General features: G+C 40.3%; 5 protein-coding genes across 7 annotated transcripts in view; 1 reads left to right on the top strand and 4 right to left on the bottom strand.

The window, feature by feature from the left end:
- Positions 1-19,251, top strand: part of LOC108106549 (nephrin) — a 32,168-nt gene that overhangs the window by 9,220 nt on the left and 3,697 nt on the right. For both annotated transcript variants that reach the window (XM_017213713.2, XM_017213711.2), the window contains exons 2-7: positions 16,809-17,342; positions 17,508-17,678; positions 17,755-18,045; positions 18,139-18,438; positions 18,544-18,834; positions 18,893-19,195. In XM_017213713.2, the coding sequence (XP_017069202.1) occupies positions 16,809-17,342; positions 17,508-17,678; positions 17,755-18,045; positions 18,139-18,438; positions 18,544-18,834; positions 18,893-19,195 (1,890 nt within the window). The remainder of the gene's footprint in view (positions 1-16,808; positions 17,343-17,507; positions 17,679-17,754; positions 18,046-18,138; positions 18,439-18,543; positions 18,835-18,892; positions 19,196-19,251) is intronic.
- LOC108106555 lies at positions 736-1,379 on the bottom strand. The gene is made up of 2 exons (XM_017213720.1): positions 1,270-1,379; positions 736-1,218 (listed from the first exon to the last, which is right to left on the bottom strand). The coding sequence occupies exons 1-2, from the start codon at positions 1,330-1,332 to the stop codon at positions 907-909; spliced, it is 375 nt and encodes a 124-aa protein (XP_017069209.1). The 5' UTR covers positions 1,333-1,379; the 3' UTR covers positions 736-906.
- LOC108106554 lies at positions 2,390-3,707 on the bottom strand. 2 transcript variants are annotated; one of them, XM_017213719.1, is made up of 3 exons: positions 3,578-3,707; positions 2,872-3,519; positions 2,390-2,813 (listed from the first exon to the last, which is right to left on the bottom strand). In XM_017213719.1, the coding sequence occupies exons 2-3, from the start codon at positions 2,941-2,943 to the stop codon at positions 2,514-2,516; spliced, it is 372 nt and encodes a 123-aa protein (XP_017069208.1). In that variant the 5' UTR covers positions 2,944-3,519; positions 3,578-3,707; the 3' UTR covers positions 2,390-2,513. The 2 variants fall into 2 exon arrangements, with proteins under 2 accessions (XP_017069208.1, XP_017069207.1); XM_017213718.1 differs by lacking the exon at positions 2,390-2,813 and having other exon boundaries at positions 3,171-3,519; positions 3,578-3,706.
- Positions 3,955-4,509, bottom strand: LOC108106553. The gene is made up of 2 exons (XM_017213717.1): positions 4,376-4,509; positions 3,955-4,303 (listed from the first exon to the last, which is right to left on the bottom strand). Exons 1-2 carry the CDS (start codon positions 4,445-4,447, stop codon positions 3,998-4,000), a joined length of 378 nt encoding a protein of 125 aa, XP_017069206.1. The 5' UTR covers positions 4,448-4,509; the 3' UTR covers positions 3,955-3,997.
- LOC108106552 lies at positions 4,772-5,298 on the bottom strand. The gene is made up of 2 exons (XM_017213716.2): positions 5,167-5,298; positions 4,772-5,095 (listed from the first exon to the last, which is right to left on the bottom strand). The coding sequence occupies exons 1-2, from the start codon at positions 5,263-5,265 to the stop codon at positions 4,790-4,792; spliced, it is 405 nt and encodes a 134-aa protein (XP_017069205.1). The 5' UTR covers positions 5,266-5,298; the 3' UTR covers positions 4,772-4,789.

Here is a 19,251-nt window from a genome sequence, read left to right on the forward strand (position 1 = left end):
CACCCGCTAGAAATTTGTGCTAACGAGTTGTCGTTGTTTGCTTTCCTCAAAAACTGGAGAGCAGTCGGGTCTTCAATAGGCCCTATGTGATGAGACCGGGCCCATACTCTACCCCCCTTCAATCTCTCTCCCATCTGTCTTTGTGCTAAATTGAACCAATTTTTTTTTGCTCTTCCTTTGGGTTTTCCTATGTTTTTGTTTTCTACAAACATATTCTGTTTTTATGCTGTTTTTTGCTTGCGTATTTTTTTTTTTACAGTACTTTGCACGTCAAGTGAGTGAAAACTCAGTGCCGGAGAATGCGATTTCCAGCATGAGTGTGAATGCGAATGCGCTTTCAAAGCTCGGCTGCTGTCTATTCATGCGTGCCATACATTGGCAAGGGGAGGCTACCATGGAGAAGGTTGTTTTTTTTCTTTTTTTATCCAGCTGGGTGGTGGTGCAGGGCTCCTCAAAAACCTACATGTGTAGCCCAGACACTTATGGAACACCACCCGGACTTTTAAGGATGAGGAACGATGAGCCGAGCTCATGAAATTGATATTGTTGTACTTTATGTTTATGTCGAATCATAATCGTTGCTTAGCATGGCTAATTCTGACTTAAGGGCCAATTGTTATTAGATATAATGTGTTATTTGATCGTTATTAACGTGTTTTTTGGAAAAATTCAAAATTTTTGTTTTATTAATTGGTCTTTAGCTGGGCTGAAAGTTGTCAAATAAAATGCTTTAGATTTAATGGGAGTTTGGAAAAGAAAACTGAAAGATCTTTGAAAGATTTTTGGCAGCAAATCACATTTGTTGTGATTCGTGATTTTCTGGCACGGCTTTACCTTTTCACAGACCTTAAAATTAGCTTCGGTTTTATTTAGAACGGAAAAATCATATCGAATACATAGTTTCTTTTAGCGCGACTTAAAAATTGTATCTAAATCGATGTATTGCTTTAAGCACTGGAATATCAAAAAGCCGAGCTCACATAATTCATTATTCGTTATCCTTAGACAGGGCTTTATCAAGGGTTCCAATCTGTTGATATCATCACGTGTTAAGTTTAATGCGGACACATTGAAGGGTTCGAGTACGCCATTAGCTAATATATCCAGTTTTTGCAATTCGCAACGGTAGAAGCATTTGGTAAAGTAACTATGAGGATACGCTTTGAGGAGATCGTCTGTGACACCAGTTTGTTTCATGCAATCATCTCTGATCTTGGCCTGTAAACAAATTGATGTTTATTATGTTTTAAAAAGGAAACTCATACTTACAAATACAGCAGAGGAAAAGGGAGCAAGGGCCAGCAAGACAACCAAGGCAAGAAAGACTTTCATTCTGACAACTGATACTCATACCTCATACTTCATACTTAAGCCACTGGCTTTTATACCCTTTTTTAAGTTTTCATTACGTGACTGATATTAAATGTTCTGTATTATTTAGTTTTAAAGATATATTTATGACTTGGGAAATTTTTAAGCGATACTTAACTTTACTTGACCACTCCGTTAGCAATTCTTTCAAGTTTTTCGAGTTGATAGTACTTGCCTCGGATAATTTTGGGATGATTCTCAATGAGATATGAAAAAAGTAGTATGCTTTTCTTAGTAAAGAACCGAAAATATTGCCTGCTCAGACTGACCTACAACAACCTTAAATTCGTTTATTCCTTTAAGTGATGAATATTTTATTTTCTTAAAATAAATACAAAATTGTAACAGCCAAAACATTTTAATCAGTATATATTATTATATAGCTCCTACATTTCTGAAGTGATCTCTTATGCACATGAAAACCAAGTAGCCAAGTTCACAGCGGTCGGGATTTTTTATACTCATGCACGGCCTTATCAACATACCGAGCTCTTCGTACAGGTAGTTTGCCTCAGACAGAGTCGATAAATCAATGGGGTTGACTACTCCTTCGGAAATAATTTCAAGTTTTTCCATTTGACAAAGGTAATAGCACTTGACTTGCTTGCTGATAGGTTCGCTTGCAATGAGGGCAGGAGTAATACCCTCTTGTTTTATGCACTCATTTGAAAGGTTATCCTGTTAAAAATGATTTTATATGTTCTATATTGATGAAAAAGTTAAAAATACTGATACCTACCAGTATAGAATTGGTACAGTAAAACGGACTAACCGCTAACAAGAAAACCAAGGCACCCAATACTTTCATTTTGAGAACTGTCACTGGTCTTTAATTTTCCTATAGCTTTTATAGCTTAAGAGTGCAGGCTTTCGCATAAGTTACCAATATTAGCAGTTTAAATTATATATCTTCAGGTAACTGTGATAAGAAAAAGAATTAATGTCTACGAATTACACATTAAAATATAGTCTGCTTTTGCTCAGTACAGAAACGAACTACAGAAACGTCTACAGAATGTAGGCATATATAGAAATATTTATATTAGATTGTTTTTATAACGAACATTTTATTTTCTTAAGCAATTAAAGATTCTATTTAGTAAACATCCAGAACTTGTTAACCAGCATAGAATATATATTATCTAAATTTCCACATTCTTTAAGTGGTATCTTAAGCAATCGAATACCAAGTGTCCGAGTTCGCACCGGTTGGGATGAATTAGGGTCAGGCAAGGCTTAATCAAAATACCAAATTTGTCATAGTTTTCCTGTGTTATGTTAAGTACAGAGAAGTCAAAGGGATTGACCACTCCATTGGCAATTATTTCAAGTTTTTCCATTTGACAGGCGTAATAGCACTTGACTCGAATGTTGCCAGGATGATTTTCAATCAGGTTAGGAGTAATCCCACCTTTCTTAGCGCACTCATTTGATAGGTGATTCTGTTAGAAATCACATTGTATTGATATTGTTAAAAAAGTTCAAAGTACTGATACTTACGAATATGGGATGGTCAAGAGCTTTCAGCGGACCAACAACCATCAAAATAGCCAAGGCAGCTACTAATTTCATTTTGAGAACTGATAACTGGTATCGACTTTACCTACAGCTTTTATACGCTACTTGTACGCTATACTCAGACATCTCGGATAATAAATAGAATTTAAAATAATGAATTAGGCATTAAAATATATTCATTTTCAAGTTAAGAAACTAGTTACCGTAGCACCTACATAAAGCAAAATTTCTTATACTTTGTGATAAATATTTTCTTTCCTTAGAAGCAATAGAAAATGGCATTTAGTTAATAGTCAGAACAATTTAATCAGTTTGGAATACATATTATTTTGAAACTTCTACATTCTTGAAGTGCACTTTTAGGCAATCGAATACCAAATATCCGAGTTCGCACCGGTTGGGATTAGTTATGGTCAGGCACGGCTTAATCAAAATTCCAAATTTGTCATAGTTTGCCTCTGTTACGTTAAGTACAGACAAATCAAAGGGATTGACCACACCATTGGCAATTATTTCAAGTTTTTCCAATTGACAGGCGTAATAGCACTTGACTCGAATATTGGCGGGATGATTTTCAATCAGGTAAGGAGTAATCCCACCCTTCTTAGCGCACTCAGTTGATAGGTGATCCTGTTAGAAATCACATCGTCTTGATATTGTTAAAAAAGTTCAAAGAACAGATACTTACGAATATAGGATGGTCACATCTTAGCGGACTAACCACCATCAAGATAACCAGGGCAACTAGTAATTTCATTTTGAAAACTGATACCTGGTATCGACTTTACCTACAGCTTTTATACGCTACTGGCACAGGCATTCGCATAAGTTCCTATTATCATTAGCACTTTCAATTATACATCCTAAGACATCTCGGGTAATAAATAGAATTTAAAATAATGAGTTAGGCATCAAAATTTGCTATATTTTTCTGTGTAATGATTTGGAGATACTTCTAATATATACATTTCCAAGTTAAGAAACTAGCACCTACAACAAGCAAACATTTCGATACTCATTTTTGTGATAAATATTTTCTTTTCTTAGAAGCAATAGAAAATGGCATTTAGTTAATAGTCAGAACATTTTAATCAGTTTGGAATACATATTATTTTGAAACTTCTACATTCTTGAAGTGCACTTTTAGGCAATCGAATACCAAATATCCGAGTTCGCACCGGTTGGGATTAGTTATGGTCAGGCACGGCTTAATCAAAATTCCAAATTTGTCATAGTTTTCCTGTGTTACGTTAAGTACAGACAAATCAAAGGGATTGACCACTCCATTGGCAATAATTTCAAGTTTTTCCAATTGACAGGCGTAATAGCACTTGACTCGAATGTTGGCGGGATGATTTTCAATCAGGTAAGGAGTAATCCCACCTTTCTTAGCGCACTCATTTGATAGGTGATCCTGTAAGAAATCATATAATTTTTTTTTAAAGTTAATAATATGGTTAAAAAAGCTAAAAATAGTAATACTTACGAATATGGGATGGTCAAGAGCTTTCAGCGGACCAACAACCATCAAAATAGCCAAGGCAACTAGGAGTTTCATTTTGAGAACTGATACCTGGTATCGACTTTACCTACAGCTTTTATACGCTACTGGTACAGGCTTTCGCATAAGTTCCTGTTATCATTAGCACTTTTAATTATACATCCTCAGACATCTCGGGTAATAAATAGAATTTAAAAAAATGAGTTAGGCATTAAAATTTGCTATGTATTTCTATGTAATGATATGGAGATACTTCTAAGAAATATATACATTTTCAAGTTAAGAATCTAGCACCTACAACAAGCGAACATTCTGATTCTCATTTTTGTGATGAATTTGAATGATTTTCTTTTCTTAGAAGTAATTAAAAATGTCATTTTATTCAGTTTGGAATACATTTTATTTTGTAATTTCTACATTCCTGAAGTGCGCGCTTAGGCAATCGAATACCAAATATCCGAGTTCGCACCGGTTGGGATTAGTTATGGTCAGGCAAGGCTTAATCAAAATTCCAAATTTGTCATAGTTTTCCTGTGTAACGTTAAGTACAGACAAATCAAAGGGATTGACCACTCCATTGGCAATAATTTCAAGTTTTTCCAATTGACAGGCATAATAGCACTTGACTCGAATGTTAGTAGGGTTCTTCTCAAGGAGGTAAGCAGTAATTCCACCTTTCTTAGCGCACTCATTTGATAGGTGATGCTGTTAAAAGGCATATAATTTTTTATAAAATTAATAATATTATTAAAAGAGCTAAAAATAGTAATACTTACGAATATGGGATGGTCAATAGCTTTCAGCGGACCAACAACCATCAAGATAACCAAGGCAACCAATACTTTCATTTTGAAAACTGATACCGGTCGTTGCATTATTTTCGATTTTTATAGGGTCTTGGTACAGGCTATCGCATAGAGTTTTATTATAATTAGCAGTAACATTTTGGTCGTGTTTGAAAATAAATTTGGTTTATTTTTATTGATTTAAGGCAGAGCACATCTCCAACTAATTATACTCTATTAGATATCAGAGAGTTTCCATTATCATTTGAGATATGTGTAACCAGAGAGATGTTAAACTAGGAATATAGTTATATAGCAATTCTTAGTATAAGCAGAGTTAATAAATGTCCCCCAACGTAGGACAATAAATTTAACAACCACCTTGTTTGTTAGGCACTTGAAGAATATAATAAGAAATATGATTATATTTTTATAACTTGATAATTGCAATAGTTACTGTAAATATTAAACTTAAAAATGATAAGCGGTAAAGTTTTGGGTAACTTTACTGATATATTGCCATTGCAAACTCCAGATTTGCCATATCTCACAGCCAGCACGAGCTCATCGCACTTGGCTTGCCATTGCAGATTCGTGCAACATGTTTGGAAGTGGGTGTGCGTAAGGTGTCAGTGGCACCTACCACGACGACGTCGTCGGGGTACAAGCTGATACTCCTACATCACCGCCAAGACCCCGCCCCTTTTTGCCAACCAGTCTTAGCCAGGAGATGATGGGAGCTGGGAACTGAGAGATGGAGATGAAACTGGGGGATGCAGATGCAGATGCAGATGGAGCCGTGGCTGCGGTGTCTGGGCCTGTTGGCTGTTTTCTGTTTTCCGCTGGCGAACTGTTGACTGCCAGCTTGCCACTTCATGTTGAAGCCGGAGGGCAGAGGGTGGTGGGTGGTTGGTTGGTTACAGCCGGGTTTCCATTGCATTTTCGGTCATTATTCAACGTCATTGCAGTTTGCTGCTGCGGTGGCAGCTTCAATGATGCATAATTTGTAGCGTTATATAAATGCAAACTGTGTTGATATTTTTTATGCTAATTGCATGCAAGTAAAACTTACATACACAAACACATATACTCCTATATATATAGTCAGCTCGGTGTAATTACATGAGGCGGGTTGGAGAGAAAAAAAAAAGAAAGTTGACAGTTAGGTGGCGTCAACGGCAGTGTGGCAGAGTAAGCGTCAGGTACCAAACAAGTTGCAACTGCAACATCAACAGCAAAGGCAACAGCAATTGTTGTCGCTCCTTATGACGCGACAGTAACGAGCAAACAAACATACAAACATATGTATCTGTATGTATATAGTATCTGTACAGTTAGGTGTTTGTATCTGATATATGCAATTATGCATGACGGTCTCTCTCAGATCTCGAAAAGATACAGTCGCGATGGCTGTCAGGTAGATACACTCGTATGTACAAAAAAATATTAGGTTAAAGATGTGTAACGTGCGAAGTTTGCCAAGTTAAAGGTTTTCCACTAACTGCGTTTGTACTAACAGTAGAGAGAGAGAGATAACTGGGTTTTAAGAACAATGCTATAGGGTAATAAGGCCTCTAGCTCATTCATCATTTCTATCAAGAACTATTTAGATCCCCTTCTAATCCATCTTAAGAAACCCATTTAAAGAGATTACTTGTCCAAAGCGTACCACTTAGCCATTAAGCTTACGGCTAAGAACCAAATCAATTCAGTCATAAATTCTCGCTATCCAAACTTGGCGTATCGAGCGATTTATGAGGACGAGTAAATAATTGGAAAATAACGCTGCCTGGTAATTAATAAAGTTTAGCTCAAGTTGATGGCAAGCGTATTGGCAGTGCCATAAAATCAGTGCCATAAAACGTTCTACCGAATTACACGTAATGCTCATCGAGCTCGGGGTGGCAAGCATAAAAATTTCAAACTGAAACTGAAGCGCCTTTCAATAAATTATCAAAGCCAAATGCGAGAATACTCGATGAGCAATTGAATATGCGATTTCTATGGTCATTAATCTACGTGCCCCAGCTAAACAGTTCCTAACTCAATTTCCAATATATGTGTATAGCCAGCTAGATGGCTGTCGTCTCTACGTATAAGCCAATTTGACTATGCAAATAGCTGGAGTTGAATGTGCTTTGGGTTTTGTGAGTTGCTTTTCAAGTGCTGCCAATTAACAAGCCCTAGACATCGTCTCTCTCTCTCTCTTTCTCTCTATATGTATGTTTGCGAATCGATATTTACTCAATTAATTTATAACTTCCGCCAGTGTAGATAGAGATGGCAATACAGACCAAGCGACAGCGATTTTTCATTCATAAAAAAAAAGTGGCAAGCGAACTGATGAAGCTCCGTTGATGTCGCTGCCGCCTGTCAGCGGGTTTTTCAAGCCCAGTTTTGCCCGCTCTCTTCGGCACAGGAAGCAATCATCGTGCTACAAGTCATATTAACTTACGCTGGGCGCACAAAAAAAAAGAAACGAATAAGTATATACCACATACAAGTATATGTACCATACTCATCTGCAGGAAAGGAAAAAACACAAAAAAAAAGACCCAGAATCACGGCTGAAAAACAGAAGCAGCAGCTGGGAGCTGCTGCTGAGCTGCCGAGAGTTGGGAACTTGGAAGATGCGATTGGAATGGGATGGGGTTGGATGGCTTTGGATCCGATCTGGTCAGCATATGTTGTCCGGCAACTTTGCGCATGCGAAAGTTGCACTCGAAACTATCAATGAAGGAGGACCCAAACCGGACTTGGTCAACACCCCCCGTCCCACCGCCCCTCCTTTCCCTTGCACCGTCCTGAAATAGCCCCTCTATATTAGGGGCTACCAGTCGAAATGCGAGCAGGTGCACCACTTACCCACACTGGCAAACATTTCATAATGATGGATGGCCAACACAAACACACAGGCGCGCCTAAGCCGGTTTTTTTTTTCGTTTTTCTGAACAGCGTCAGTTGTTTGTATCTTTTTGTTTTGTTAGTTTTTTTTCTGTTGTTGCTGTGTGTTGCCTCAATTAAACTGCCAGGGACGTGGTCGAAAACCCACAAAAGTGTACGGTAACTTTTGGCCCGAAAAAAAAGAGAAGAAAAAATATAAAAGGCAGATATTCGTGAAAACTGAATTAATAACGAGGCGCGTCAATGTGAGAATTATATCAATTTCCCAAGAATGTAAAGTTCATATTTAGCACTAACGAACTTTTCATGGAGTCCCCACCAATAAGATGATTGATGGTTTATCTTCCAGTTAATAGAATGACAATAACCAGGGAAGCCCCTGGTATGAGTGATGAGGGTGTGAGAATACCAAATTGTTAGGGACAGGAGGAGTTTTTTCGGAAACTGATGTTTTTGTAGAGATAACATGGGAAAATACAAGGGTAAAAGGAAGTCTATAAGGGAAATGAAAGACTGTGGACAGTATTTTAGTTCTTGAGATCTTGAAGATCTCTAAAAAGAAAAGCAAACATAAAAATGAAATGAGAGCTAGATCAAAATACTTATCTTTACAGAATCTAATCAAAATATATCCCTTTACTTTCCGTATTCTTAGAACTAGAAGAATTTTCCATTTTCCAAAGACAACTAAAGATATGTAAGTAATCAATTTGTCCTCATTTCTCAAACTTCAAAACTCTATCTCGATTGGCATTACCTATAGCTGGCGGCATTTTTGATTCGATTTGATTCCATTTGCTCCTCCAGCTTGGCGGTGTTAATTTTGACAAATGAACATTTTGGTTGCTGGGCATGTAGAGTATGATGGGGCATGAGGCTCAATGTGCCGGCTTATCTATAATTTACATGTTCTGACTAAACTGGGACTCCACACAAAGCACCATGTTGCGTTGTCTCTGCTTAATTACGGGCCCATCGGGTTTGGCCTTTTGTGGTGCCTTTTGTCTTGGCCTCAAACTAATCAGCTCGGAGCCATTAATCTGGCCATAGTAGTGTCTTGTTTCGATGCAGCGGTATATCTCGATTATCTAACTTTCAAGAGAGTAAAGCTGTGGCCAGTTCAACGGCTATGCTTGAATAGTTTTTTTTCCCCCTCAAAACGCCGCCACAAGATAACTTGAATTTCTGGCTCTTGGGTGACGCTTGACTGGCTTAGTAGTTCTGTTTTTTTTGTCTTTTTTTTGTTTGACAGCCACATTCAGAGCCCCATTATGAGCCAAAAGTGCAAAATAAAAATGGGTTTTATGTCTCGCCATTAAAATTTGTGTTCGTTTTTTTTATTATTTTTGAATGGGAAACGCTGACAATTGCAACGATGTTTTGTGAGTTTTAGAGTTTTTAGGTTTTGGCCCGCATCTTGTTCACACGCTGCCTACATAAATCTCCAAAAGTTAATGAACGCATCCTTGAAAAAACAAAAATATATATTCAGCAGGGATGTATGGATAATACCGACATTTTGCCCGGCAATCAGCCGACCATTTAGTTTTATAAAAACAAATGTCTCACAGCCAAAAGCAAAGTTTTCAGCTGCGCATACATAAATAAAATTATACGAAAGCTAACATAAAAAAAGGTAAAAACAAAATGAAAACTTTTAAGCCTGGCCTAAAGAGTGCGGGTGCCATAACAAATAGTACGAAATACGATCGTTTATTGATTATATTTACAAAATATTTTAAATCGAGGAAATTGCATTTTTCCCTAAAAAATACAACACAAAACCCAAAACATTTTAAAACTATATTTCCGATGGTTGGTTTTCTGTTGCTTCTAAATTTATTATTTCATTTGCATAGTTATGAATTGTTTTACGGAGTTTGGTTCACATGGTATTTTGAATTTTTAATGAACGAGTTTTGTAGGGAATTTTGTTTCTAAGACTCAAAGGGTATTTCATTTTCTTATATTTTTAAGTTAAAATTGTATTCCAGTTCAGTATTGCTAATTTTAAGATCTTATTAGCATAGATATGAATTGGTTTATGAATATCCGTTCGAAATATCACATTGAATTTTTAATGACTATCTTTTTTTTAGTAGTTTTATAAGATCTGAAGTCTTGACTAAACTAATTTTGTCTCACAAACAAAGTTCAGAGCTTCAATAAAAACGGCAAAAATATGTTGTTTGACCTTTCGGCGAGACAGGCCCGACATGGCAAGTCAGCCAATGTACCGCTCGGGGCCCAGCAGACATTATAATTATGCAGCTGCCACATACACAGTGGCATGGAGGAGCATGAAGCGGTGGCAAGGCAAGAAATGCAATCGACTCCGTCTTGGCATTTGAGCCAAGCGACAAGTGCAGCCGTCGTCGTTGTCGATCGCCGTTGTTGGCCAATTCAGTGCGGCATTAAACTAAGCCGTTTTCCAAGCCAAGAAAGCATTCAAAGCCAGGTGCGTGCTTTGGGTTCGCAAAACCCAGACAGATACTACAGTACCGTATCTATATAGCTATATAACCCCAGCCATACCCATACTTACAGTCCGCTCCAGCTAAATTTAAATTCAGTTTAATATGCGCCGCGAACTGAGCCAAAGCCCACGTCTTTTGTGGTCTTTGTAAAGCCATTCATATGGCGGTTACCATTCATAAGCCCGTAGTTTTTTCACATATACTCGTATATATATATGTATATATCTCTTTTACCTGTTCACAGCACGTAGGTTGTGTCGACGGCTCTTTTAGTTAGTTTACTTTGCCTCTTGAACTGGTTTAGCTTTGATTTCTTTATGAGTCTATTGCTGGACCGTTTTTTTACTACCTCTCTGACCAGGCTAGATTTCTTATTCAGCTCCCTAGAGTCTCTTCAAGATCTTGGAAGAACTTTTCCAGGATATTGGGGAACAGAAATTTAATTTTCCTTGACAGCAAAAGTTTAACCATTGCCACGAAAATCACCCCACCAAGTTTTACGATTCTGCTAAATAATATTTTCTTGCATATTTTTAAGAAGCCCCTAACCCCAGCCTTGACTTTCCATTTCACTGCCATTTCCTTGGACTAATTTATTTTCATAGACTAAAATGTTAGGTAATGCTGCTCTAAGGAGGTTTTATGATATTCAATTTATGAGTAATAAAATTTTTAGATTTTTTTCTTCTTGTTGTTACTGTGTCCCCTTGGCTTTGTGGGTGTTCAAAATCTCTTAACCCCCACGCATGTGGCAGTTGACAAAACTGGTTGGTTGGTTGGTTGGAGTGGATTGACAACCCAAAGAGTGGCTTGCAGTCATAAAATCATCAAATCTATTACTGTTCTCTCTTGGCGTTTTTATTATAGTCGACATCGAGAAAAATTGATTTTTATTTTTCCCGCCTCAACGAAAATTGTTTAATTTCGACCAGGGCTTTTATAGTTTCCTGTTTCTTTTTTTCTCCTTTCGTTTTTGATGGTCTAAAAACATGGCTAGATGGCTTTATTAAAGCCTTAAATTTGTGCGGGCAGCATTTGCTAGTTGTTAAACTTAAATTTTAGCTCTGACATTCCTGACGAATTCCCTACCCCGCCTCTGCTGCAATAAATTCAGATTTTCAGCATCCAAGCTGACCAGCCCGCAAAATACTTTCAATTTCGCATAGAAAAATGTTTACTGTTGCGGTGGGGCCGAAACAATTTTTGAAAATATTCTATGGCGCATAGTCGAAAAAATAGTTGACACGACCCGACACGATGGGGGCAGCAACATTTTTGTATTAATTAACGAAAGATGAAAGCCGTTGGTCCCGAATTTGAGGAGGGGTCCAGTCTACACTCGAGAGAGCCGTGGGGTCACATCTCCATTCCGAGTTCGTGCTCATCTAAAATGCTCATGAAGCAGAAAATAATTAATGTTAATGCCTTCAAATGGATTCTCGGTGTGGGTCTGAGTCTCCACTGGTTCTCTGGCCTCTCGGACGCTCTAATTTGTGCAGACCGCAAAGTTCATAGCAAATTAGTTGATTAGTTTAACGTCGATGAGTGGCCCGGGCGGGTCCGCCGTATTCCATCCGAATCTCTGGCTCATGGCATTTGATATCGGCCAGGCCAGGCCAGACCAGGCCACATTTGTTCAGCTGCAAATTTTATAATTCAATCAGTGCCCAAACACACTCTGAGTAACCGAACAGAGACTTGGTAATGTGGCAATTTGCAAGGAGCAGGGTATTTGTGGCAAATGGGGGGAGGGATTGTACAACAATAAACAAACATTTGGAGGTCGTTAATGCTCCCTGATCTCCATCCCAACTCCTCACTCTCGATTCGCGTGATTCAAATGCGTTTTATTGTGAATTTATTAAGCGTGCCCAAGGCGCACATTAAATGCCTGGTCGGTGACAATCAAGTTAGGGTATGCGGGCTGCCAGCGATGATTAAGGCGGTTCTGGGCCGGCAATAAACTTGGCCATAAGCGGGAAGGAGACTAAAAAGAGGGTTCCAGTGAGATGGGTAAAGATAACTCGCAGATATTTTACTGACTGAGGAAAGGGTATTTCTTTTTAAGATGGGTTCCCTCTCATGAAGCCAATATAAAATGCAGAATCGACTGGCTTTCAATTTCTTGGAAACGGATTTCGGGAACTCTCTCATTTCTAAATAATTAAATTATATATAATATTACTTTACGAAACCCTCTTGTTTTATACCATCACCATGAGGACAGACACACAAATCCTCAAAGAAGTCAGGGTGGCTAAAAACCGCTTAAGTGTCGGCAGAAAATCAGCTTGGCTTACACACATTTCAGCCAAGTCTGTATGCGATATCTCAGGCCACAAGAGCGCATGTGGAAAATAATTGTTATGGCCGTAACAAAATCCTTTCCCTTGCCATTTAAAACAATTTGAAACACTTTGCCGGCGCTTAACATGGCTGACAACAAATTTGACACACCAAAGCCGCTTTAATCAATATAATAAAAGACATTTGTTAAGTTAGCAAGCAGCCAGCAAAAGCACCAAAAACAAAAAAATTGGTTAACTGCCGCAGATAAAGTACACACACGCAGAAAGAGAAAAAAATTTAATTAAATTTATAACGCAAAGCCGCAAAACCCAGAGAGGAGATTTATGTGCCCGTTAATTTTGTCAAAGCGAGTAGATGCCGGCTAAGTGTCCTGCCGGCTAAAAGGAGTGTGCACAGAACCATACCGCCACCGCCAACAACAACAACCAGGGCCAAAAGCAAAGGCAAAAGCAAAAAAAAACCTCACCGGATTTCCTGTGATATGCCACAATATTTTCCATTAACGCGCTGGAGTTACCAGAAAGTGGCAGCGTGAGCGAATAAACTGGAAACTGGTCTCGATAAGGCAAACACAGCAACAACAACAATAACACGAGAAAAAAAAAGGGAAAACACATGAAAAAAGGAGCGAAAGAGGAAAAAACAAAAGGCCAAATGTGCGTTGGTCCAGGCCACTTCACTTTACTCCGGATTCTGGATTGTGGATTCTCGATTCCCTATTCTGGATTGCGTCTCTAGGCCTCACAGCATCACAGCCAGCCTCACCCTCTGCGACAGTTGCTGGCTTTGTATGAGTTAATGACTTGTAGATAGTTTAACTTACAAAGCAGCCAGCAGGCCATCCTAGGCTCGATACACCAATGCTGTATCTTGGTGGCCAAGAGAAAGAGAGAGAGACTGTCAGTGGGCTAAAACGGGCCGGGACCTTCGAGTGCGTTGCGTTGACCATTAGTGCGACATCCGGCGTTGCGCTTCGCTTGGCATTGCCACACGTAACAACTCACGCCAGAGATGAGCGAGCTAAGTAATGACTAAAACAACTTGGGTGCTAACAAATTAAAGATTAAAAACTAAAATATATCAAGCAATGAGGAAACAAGAGAATATATTTAATCTAAAAACTATTTTTAAGGCGATCTTTTGAAAATCCCCCTTTCGTGACCCTTTTAAACCCCTAGAAAAGAAGGCTTAACTTTTGAATATTACATAGTAACTCTTTTGAATCCAGCAAAAGTGAAAATAAAGACCAAACTGATAAAAGCCGAGAGCAAGCCAAAAACACTCCTGGTTGAGTCACTTAGGGATTCAGGACTCAGGCATCTCTGGGCCCGGCCAGGACATGCAGAGCTCGAAAACTATTAGCAGGCTTTTGAGGCCAATGCAGGCCAGCACACTCACTTAACTTGCGGCCAGGAATCGACTTTGGCATAGGCTCAGCCACAGGCACATGTAAAAGCCAGAGTGCTGATGGTGGTGAAGGGACAAGTACAAGAAGGAGTAATAGTCCTGGTAACCACCCCGGAACCCCGTATCGACATCATCATCATCGTGGTCATCATCGAATACGGACGTACGTTCTGCGGTTAAGCAGTTAGTTTAGTTTGCGTACAATTTGTGGGACCAGTTGACAATTACAGCTGCCTTTCGGGCCTCCCTACAACTTCCCGCCGAGATGGCCACTGACCGCCACTACCCAGAACGATGGATGACTATCTGGTTAGTTGGTTGGTTGGCAGTCTTGAAAACCCATGAATGAAATGCTAAACCGGTTGGGCCTTTTTGGCCTGCTGCTCATCTTTCATTTACTTTGCACTTACTTCACTTCAGCACAGAGTGCACGTATGTGTGTTTGTTGTAGTCTTTTTCTTACTTTGGCTGCTTCTTTTGCTTCCTACTGTCACACTTCAAGGATTTCTTTGTTGGCCATCCTGGCCTGCATATGTGTGACAATTACCCTCTGTATATTGTCTTTTCTTGGTGCCAGCGGGGTGGCTTTCCTGTCATGTCTCCCTCGTGTTGCCCTCTTGGTCATAAAACCCACAGAGTCATAGCCAAGCTATATAACCATCTACCCGTCTTCCTCCCGTAATGACACTAAATGAGTTGTATGCATGTTGCAGTGGGCCGGGTCTCAGTTTTCTCTGTTTTTGTCGTCATTGTCAGTGCAAAAACCTGTCAAGTTTTGCCGTTTTTTGTTGCCATTCTTTATATTTTTTTCTTGTCTTTTTTTGTTTTTTTTGGTCGTCGTCGCTGGTTAATTGCCGCAGGAAATGTTCTGGCAGTGCCGAGTTGGTCAACTGTCGCTTGGCTTAATTGCTTGAACTTTAACCATGTTGGCCAGCAGAATGCAAATCGAGGCGCCCTCAAAACGAATGAATGACTAACATTGCCCGGTGGGTGGGCCCAGGCCATTGGCCACATTTTCTTCATTTCCGCCCTGACCAATTCATATCCGCTTTTCTTCAACTCATTCTTTCAAGACCATCTTGTTCGAAGTCTTCTCAGACAAATAATCAATTAATCCGCTGATGAAGTCCACGACAGAAATGTTTGTTTTGTTTATTTGTCCAACCATTTGTGGCCCACGATTCACGCACACAGTGCACAGTGGCACAAAAACCCGTTTAATTGAGCAATGTTCGTTATAGCTATATATATAAATTATAAATTAAACTTGTTTCGATCGAACATAGGAATTAAGAATGTTATTAGAGATTTGCCATTTGATGATTAATGGCTAATTCATTAGTCCGAAGCTTGGTGAGAATTATTTATCCAAAGATAAAGGCGACAGTTGTCTTTAGCTGGGTAATTTATAAGACCGCAAGATCGAGAAATGATTAATCGCGTATTTATTTGCCAGCAGGTTATTATAATCTCTTATTTAATTGCCAGATCAGAGACCGAAAATGGAACTTTCTCCATCACCCACACGCATATTGTCATCATTTGTGTTCCGATTTCCCATGAACCGAAGACAGTGTGCGTGAGTTGTCAATGCTTTTATATAGGTACCTATGTAGATTGCTCTAATGCTGATTAGGTCGCCGAGGCAAACTCACACACACACACACACATGCATAACATTTACAGCACATAAGTATAAGCCCCGAGTGAGTAGGCCGTTCAATTTGGTATCGAACGTGGCCTGGTCGTTTCTTTAAGACATTTTAATGCTAATGAGCCGCAAGCTGTAGACCTACTTTAGGCTAGGTGTGGGCCGATCCAGCGTCAAACAGACTGCGAGGAGAACAGAAAAGACCGATGGATATGGACGGACAGATATATATACATATATATACCCCCTACATATAGATCCATGTCTCAATGACAGCCTGAGAGTTGAGTTGAGTTTTCCCCTGCCGCCCCTGACTGGCTGACACATGTGAGCGGAAAGGAAACGAAACAATTCGAATCGAATCGAACTGAATTGGACGAGGAACAAAATAAAAAAAAAAAGAAGTTGTACCAAATTAGTGAGATGTGACTGAACGACGTCGTCGGGGCTTACGCTTAAGTAATGTGTATTTTATGTGTGGGCTGTAAAAACTGGGTAACCGTGGCCATCTGACTCTGACTCTGGCTTCGATTCCAACTTCGATTCCGTTGCCGATGCTGACTCCCGTAGCCATTGCCGAACTCTGGGCCCTGACAGGTCGACATCCATGTCGATTCCATGCCAATTGAACTGTTCCCATTGCCGGTGCACTTGGCAAACTACGTGCGCAAATGTCGAACGTGCCGATTAACCATGCGAATTTCCTTTCCATCTCGTTTTACTTTACATGGAGAGAAATTCTTTTAAATTAACCAAAAGAAGGGACCTATAAATATAGGTCTATTAAAGCTTAGTTAATATTAAGAACAATCTTCTGTAACATTTAAAAAACTTTATTTCCTTTTAAAACTTTAAATATTACCCCTTCTTTATTCTTCGTGCAGCTGCCACCATCTGCCATCATGGAATGGCCGCAGCAGTTACGGCTCCAACTCCGGCTGCTCAGGTGGCTACCCCAACTGTGCAAAAGTTTCGCCTGACGCCACATGATCTGCAAATACTCGAGGGCACCGACACCCTTTTGCGCTGCGAAGTGTCCGCCCGGGCAGGAAAAGTCCAATGGACCAAGGATGGTTTTGCGTTGGGCTTCTCGGCGGTGATTCCAGGATTTCCACGCTATTCAGTACTCGTGGATGCCAAACAGAATGCCTACAATCTTCAGATCAAGAATGCCACTCTAGAGGACGATGCGGAATACCAGTGCCAGGTGGGTCCTGCAGCTGGAAATCCGGCGATCCGAGCTAATGCTAAGCTGAGCATAGTGGCAGCACCCAGTAGCATCGTTATTGAGGGTTATGCCCGGAATGCTAGAGTAGAGGTGGAGGAGCGACAGAACTTAACTCTGCACTGCATCGCTGAAAATGCCAACCCGGCGGCAGAGATTGTCTGGTTCCAGGGAGAAGTTCCAGTTAGCACAGGTGAGTTGGAATTTTATCTTTATAAAATATTGTTACATTTTTATAGGTCTTATAAAATGTTCTTAAAAATATTTACAATTTTTGAGATATCTTGTAAAAATATTTTCAAATTTATATTTCTAACTAAATGATGAACAATTTTTATAAACATTTCTCCACGTGTAGTCCCCATTGTGTCGGTGAATCAAACTGCCCCGAAGCGTTTTACGACCAGCTCCGTGTTGCACCTGCAACCCCGCGCCGAAGACGATTACAAGGAGTTCTCCTGCGAAGCCCGTCACAAGGCCCTGCCCCCAGATGTTCCAATGCGAGCCCAGGTTCAGCTTTCCGTGCTCTGTAAGTGCATCTCGGACTTCCTGCCTCCGGCAAAGTTCCTAATCCTAAATCCAATGCTCTGCAACCCCCTTAACAGATCCGCCCGGTGCACCGTTCTTTGAGGGCTATAGCCAAGGCGAAAGCCTGCATCGCGGCCAGGAAGTTCAAATTGCCTGCCGCAGCCGCGGTGGGAATCCCCCGGCCCAATTGACTTGGTACCGGAATGGCGTGGCCATCAGTTCACCGCAACGCACCTCGGGACGTCTGTCGGAGAACGTTTACAAGTTCACCGCCGCCGCCGAGGACAATGGAGCTAATTTGGTGTGCGAGGCCAAGAATCTGTTGGCAACAACTCCCCTGCGAGCCGAACTCAATCTGACTGTCCTGTGTAAGTAACTTTGGCACAGCAAAGCCATAAACCATATTTACTAGAAGAAAGATATATTGAGTAATTTATGATCTATATGTTTTTTAACTTCAGATGCCCCCAAGGACGTTTACCTGAGTGGCGCCACCCAGGCCAAGGTCGGCGATTCCGTCCAACTTAGCTGCGTGACAGCCCCCTCGAATCCACAGGCCCGTATCAGTTGGTCCATCAATGGACGACCACTGGACAATAGCACCTTTAAGACCACCAGTAGCTCCGATGGTGGCTGGGTTAGCAGTTCCAACATCAGTTTGACCATCGACTCGCAGAGCAGGACCTTCATAGCCGTCTGCCATGCCCTCAACACGGAACTCACTCAAAATGTGGTGGGATCACATACCGTGAACGTTCTCTGTAAGTTAACTTAGCCCCTGACTACCCTTTGATCTTATCAACATAATATTTCATCACTTGAAAGTTGTAATTAAATTAAAACGTCATTATTTATTCCCTTTGCAGACCCCCCTTCGCCACCCCTGTTGACGGGCTATAATGATGGCGATATCCTTATCTCTGGATCTATTTTGAAGTTGCAGTGCAGTTCTGCTGGTGGCAATCCCCCACCCACATTGCAGTGGTACAAGAACGATAAGATTATCAATGCTCCCTCGAAGTTGGTGGACAGTAAAATCACCTCGGAGCTATCCCTATTGGTCAACTCCTCCGACAACAATGCCATCTACACGTGTAAGGTTCAGAATGCTGCCATCGATATACCTCTCTTTGCCACCAAAACTTTGGGAGTTCATTGTAAGTAATCTTTGTTTTTCTTTAGAAATATAAAGTTTAAGGGTTATCCCTTTTTTAGTTCCCCCTGAAACGGTTAAAATCAGTGTAGTGCCCAAGAATCTAGTGCCTGGTATTCGAGCCAAGTTAGTCTGCGACTCCAGCTCAAGTAATCCCCCGGCCAAGATTAGTTGGTGGAAGGATGGCATTCCCGTTGAGGGACTTAACTTGGCCAACCGTCCTGGTCTCTGGGGAGGTTCGGTGTCTACCCTCGAGATGTATGTCAACATAACCCAAGATCTGGATGGCATTGTCTATACATGTCAGAGTCACAATGAGGTACTGCAGCGAAGTGTTCATGAAACCATCAGCTTGGATATTCTCTGTAAGTTTAACTAGAAATTAAGCTTAAGCTTAGATATCTTAACTTACCAATACCCT

This window comes from Drosophila eugracilis, unplaced genomic scaffold, assembly GCF_018153835.1.
Source record: "Drosophila eugracilis isolate 14026-0451.02 unplaced genomic scaffold, ASM1815383v1 contig_90, whole genome shotgun sequence".
Classification (NCBI taxonomy): domain Eukaryota; kingdom Metazoa; phylum Arthropoda; class Insecta; order Diptera; family Drosophilidae; genus Drosophila; species Drosophila eugracilis.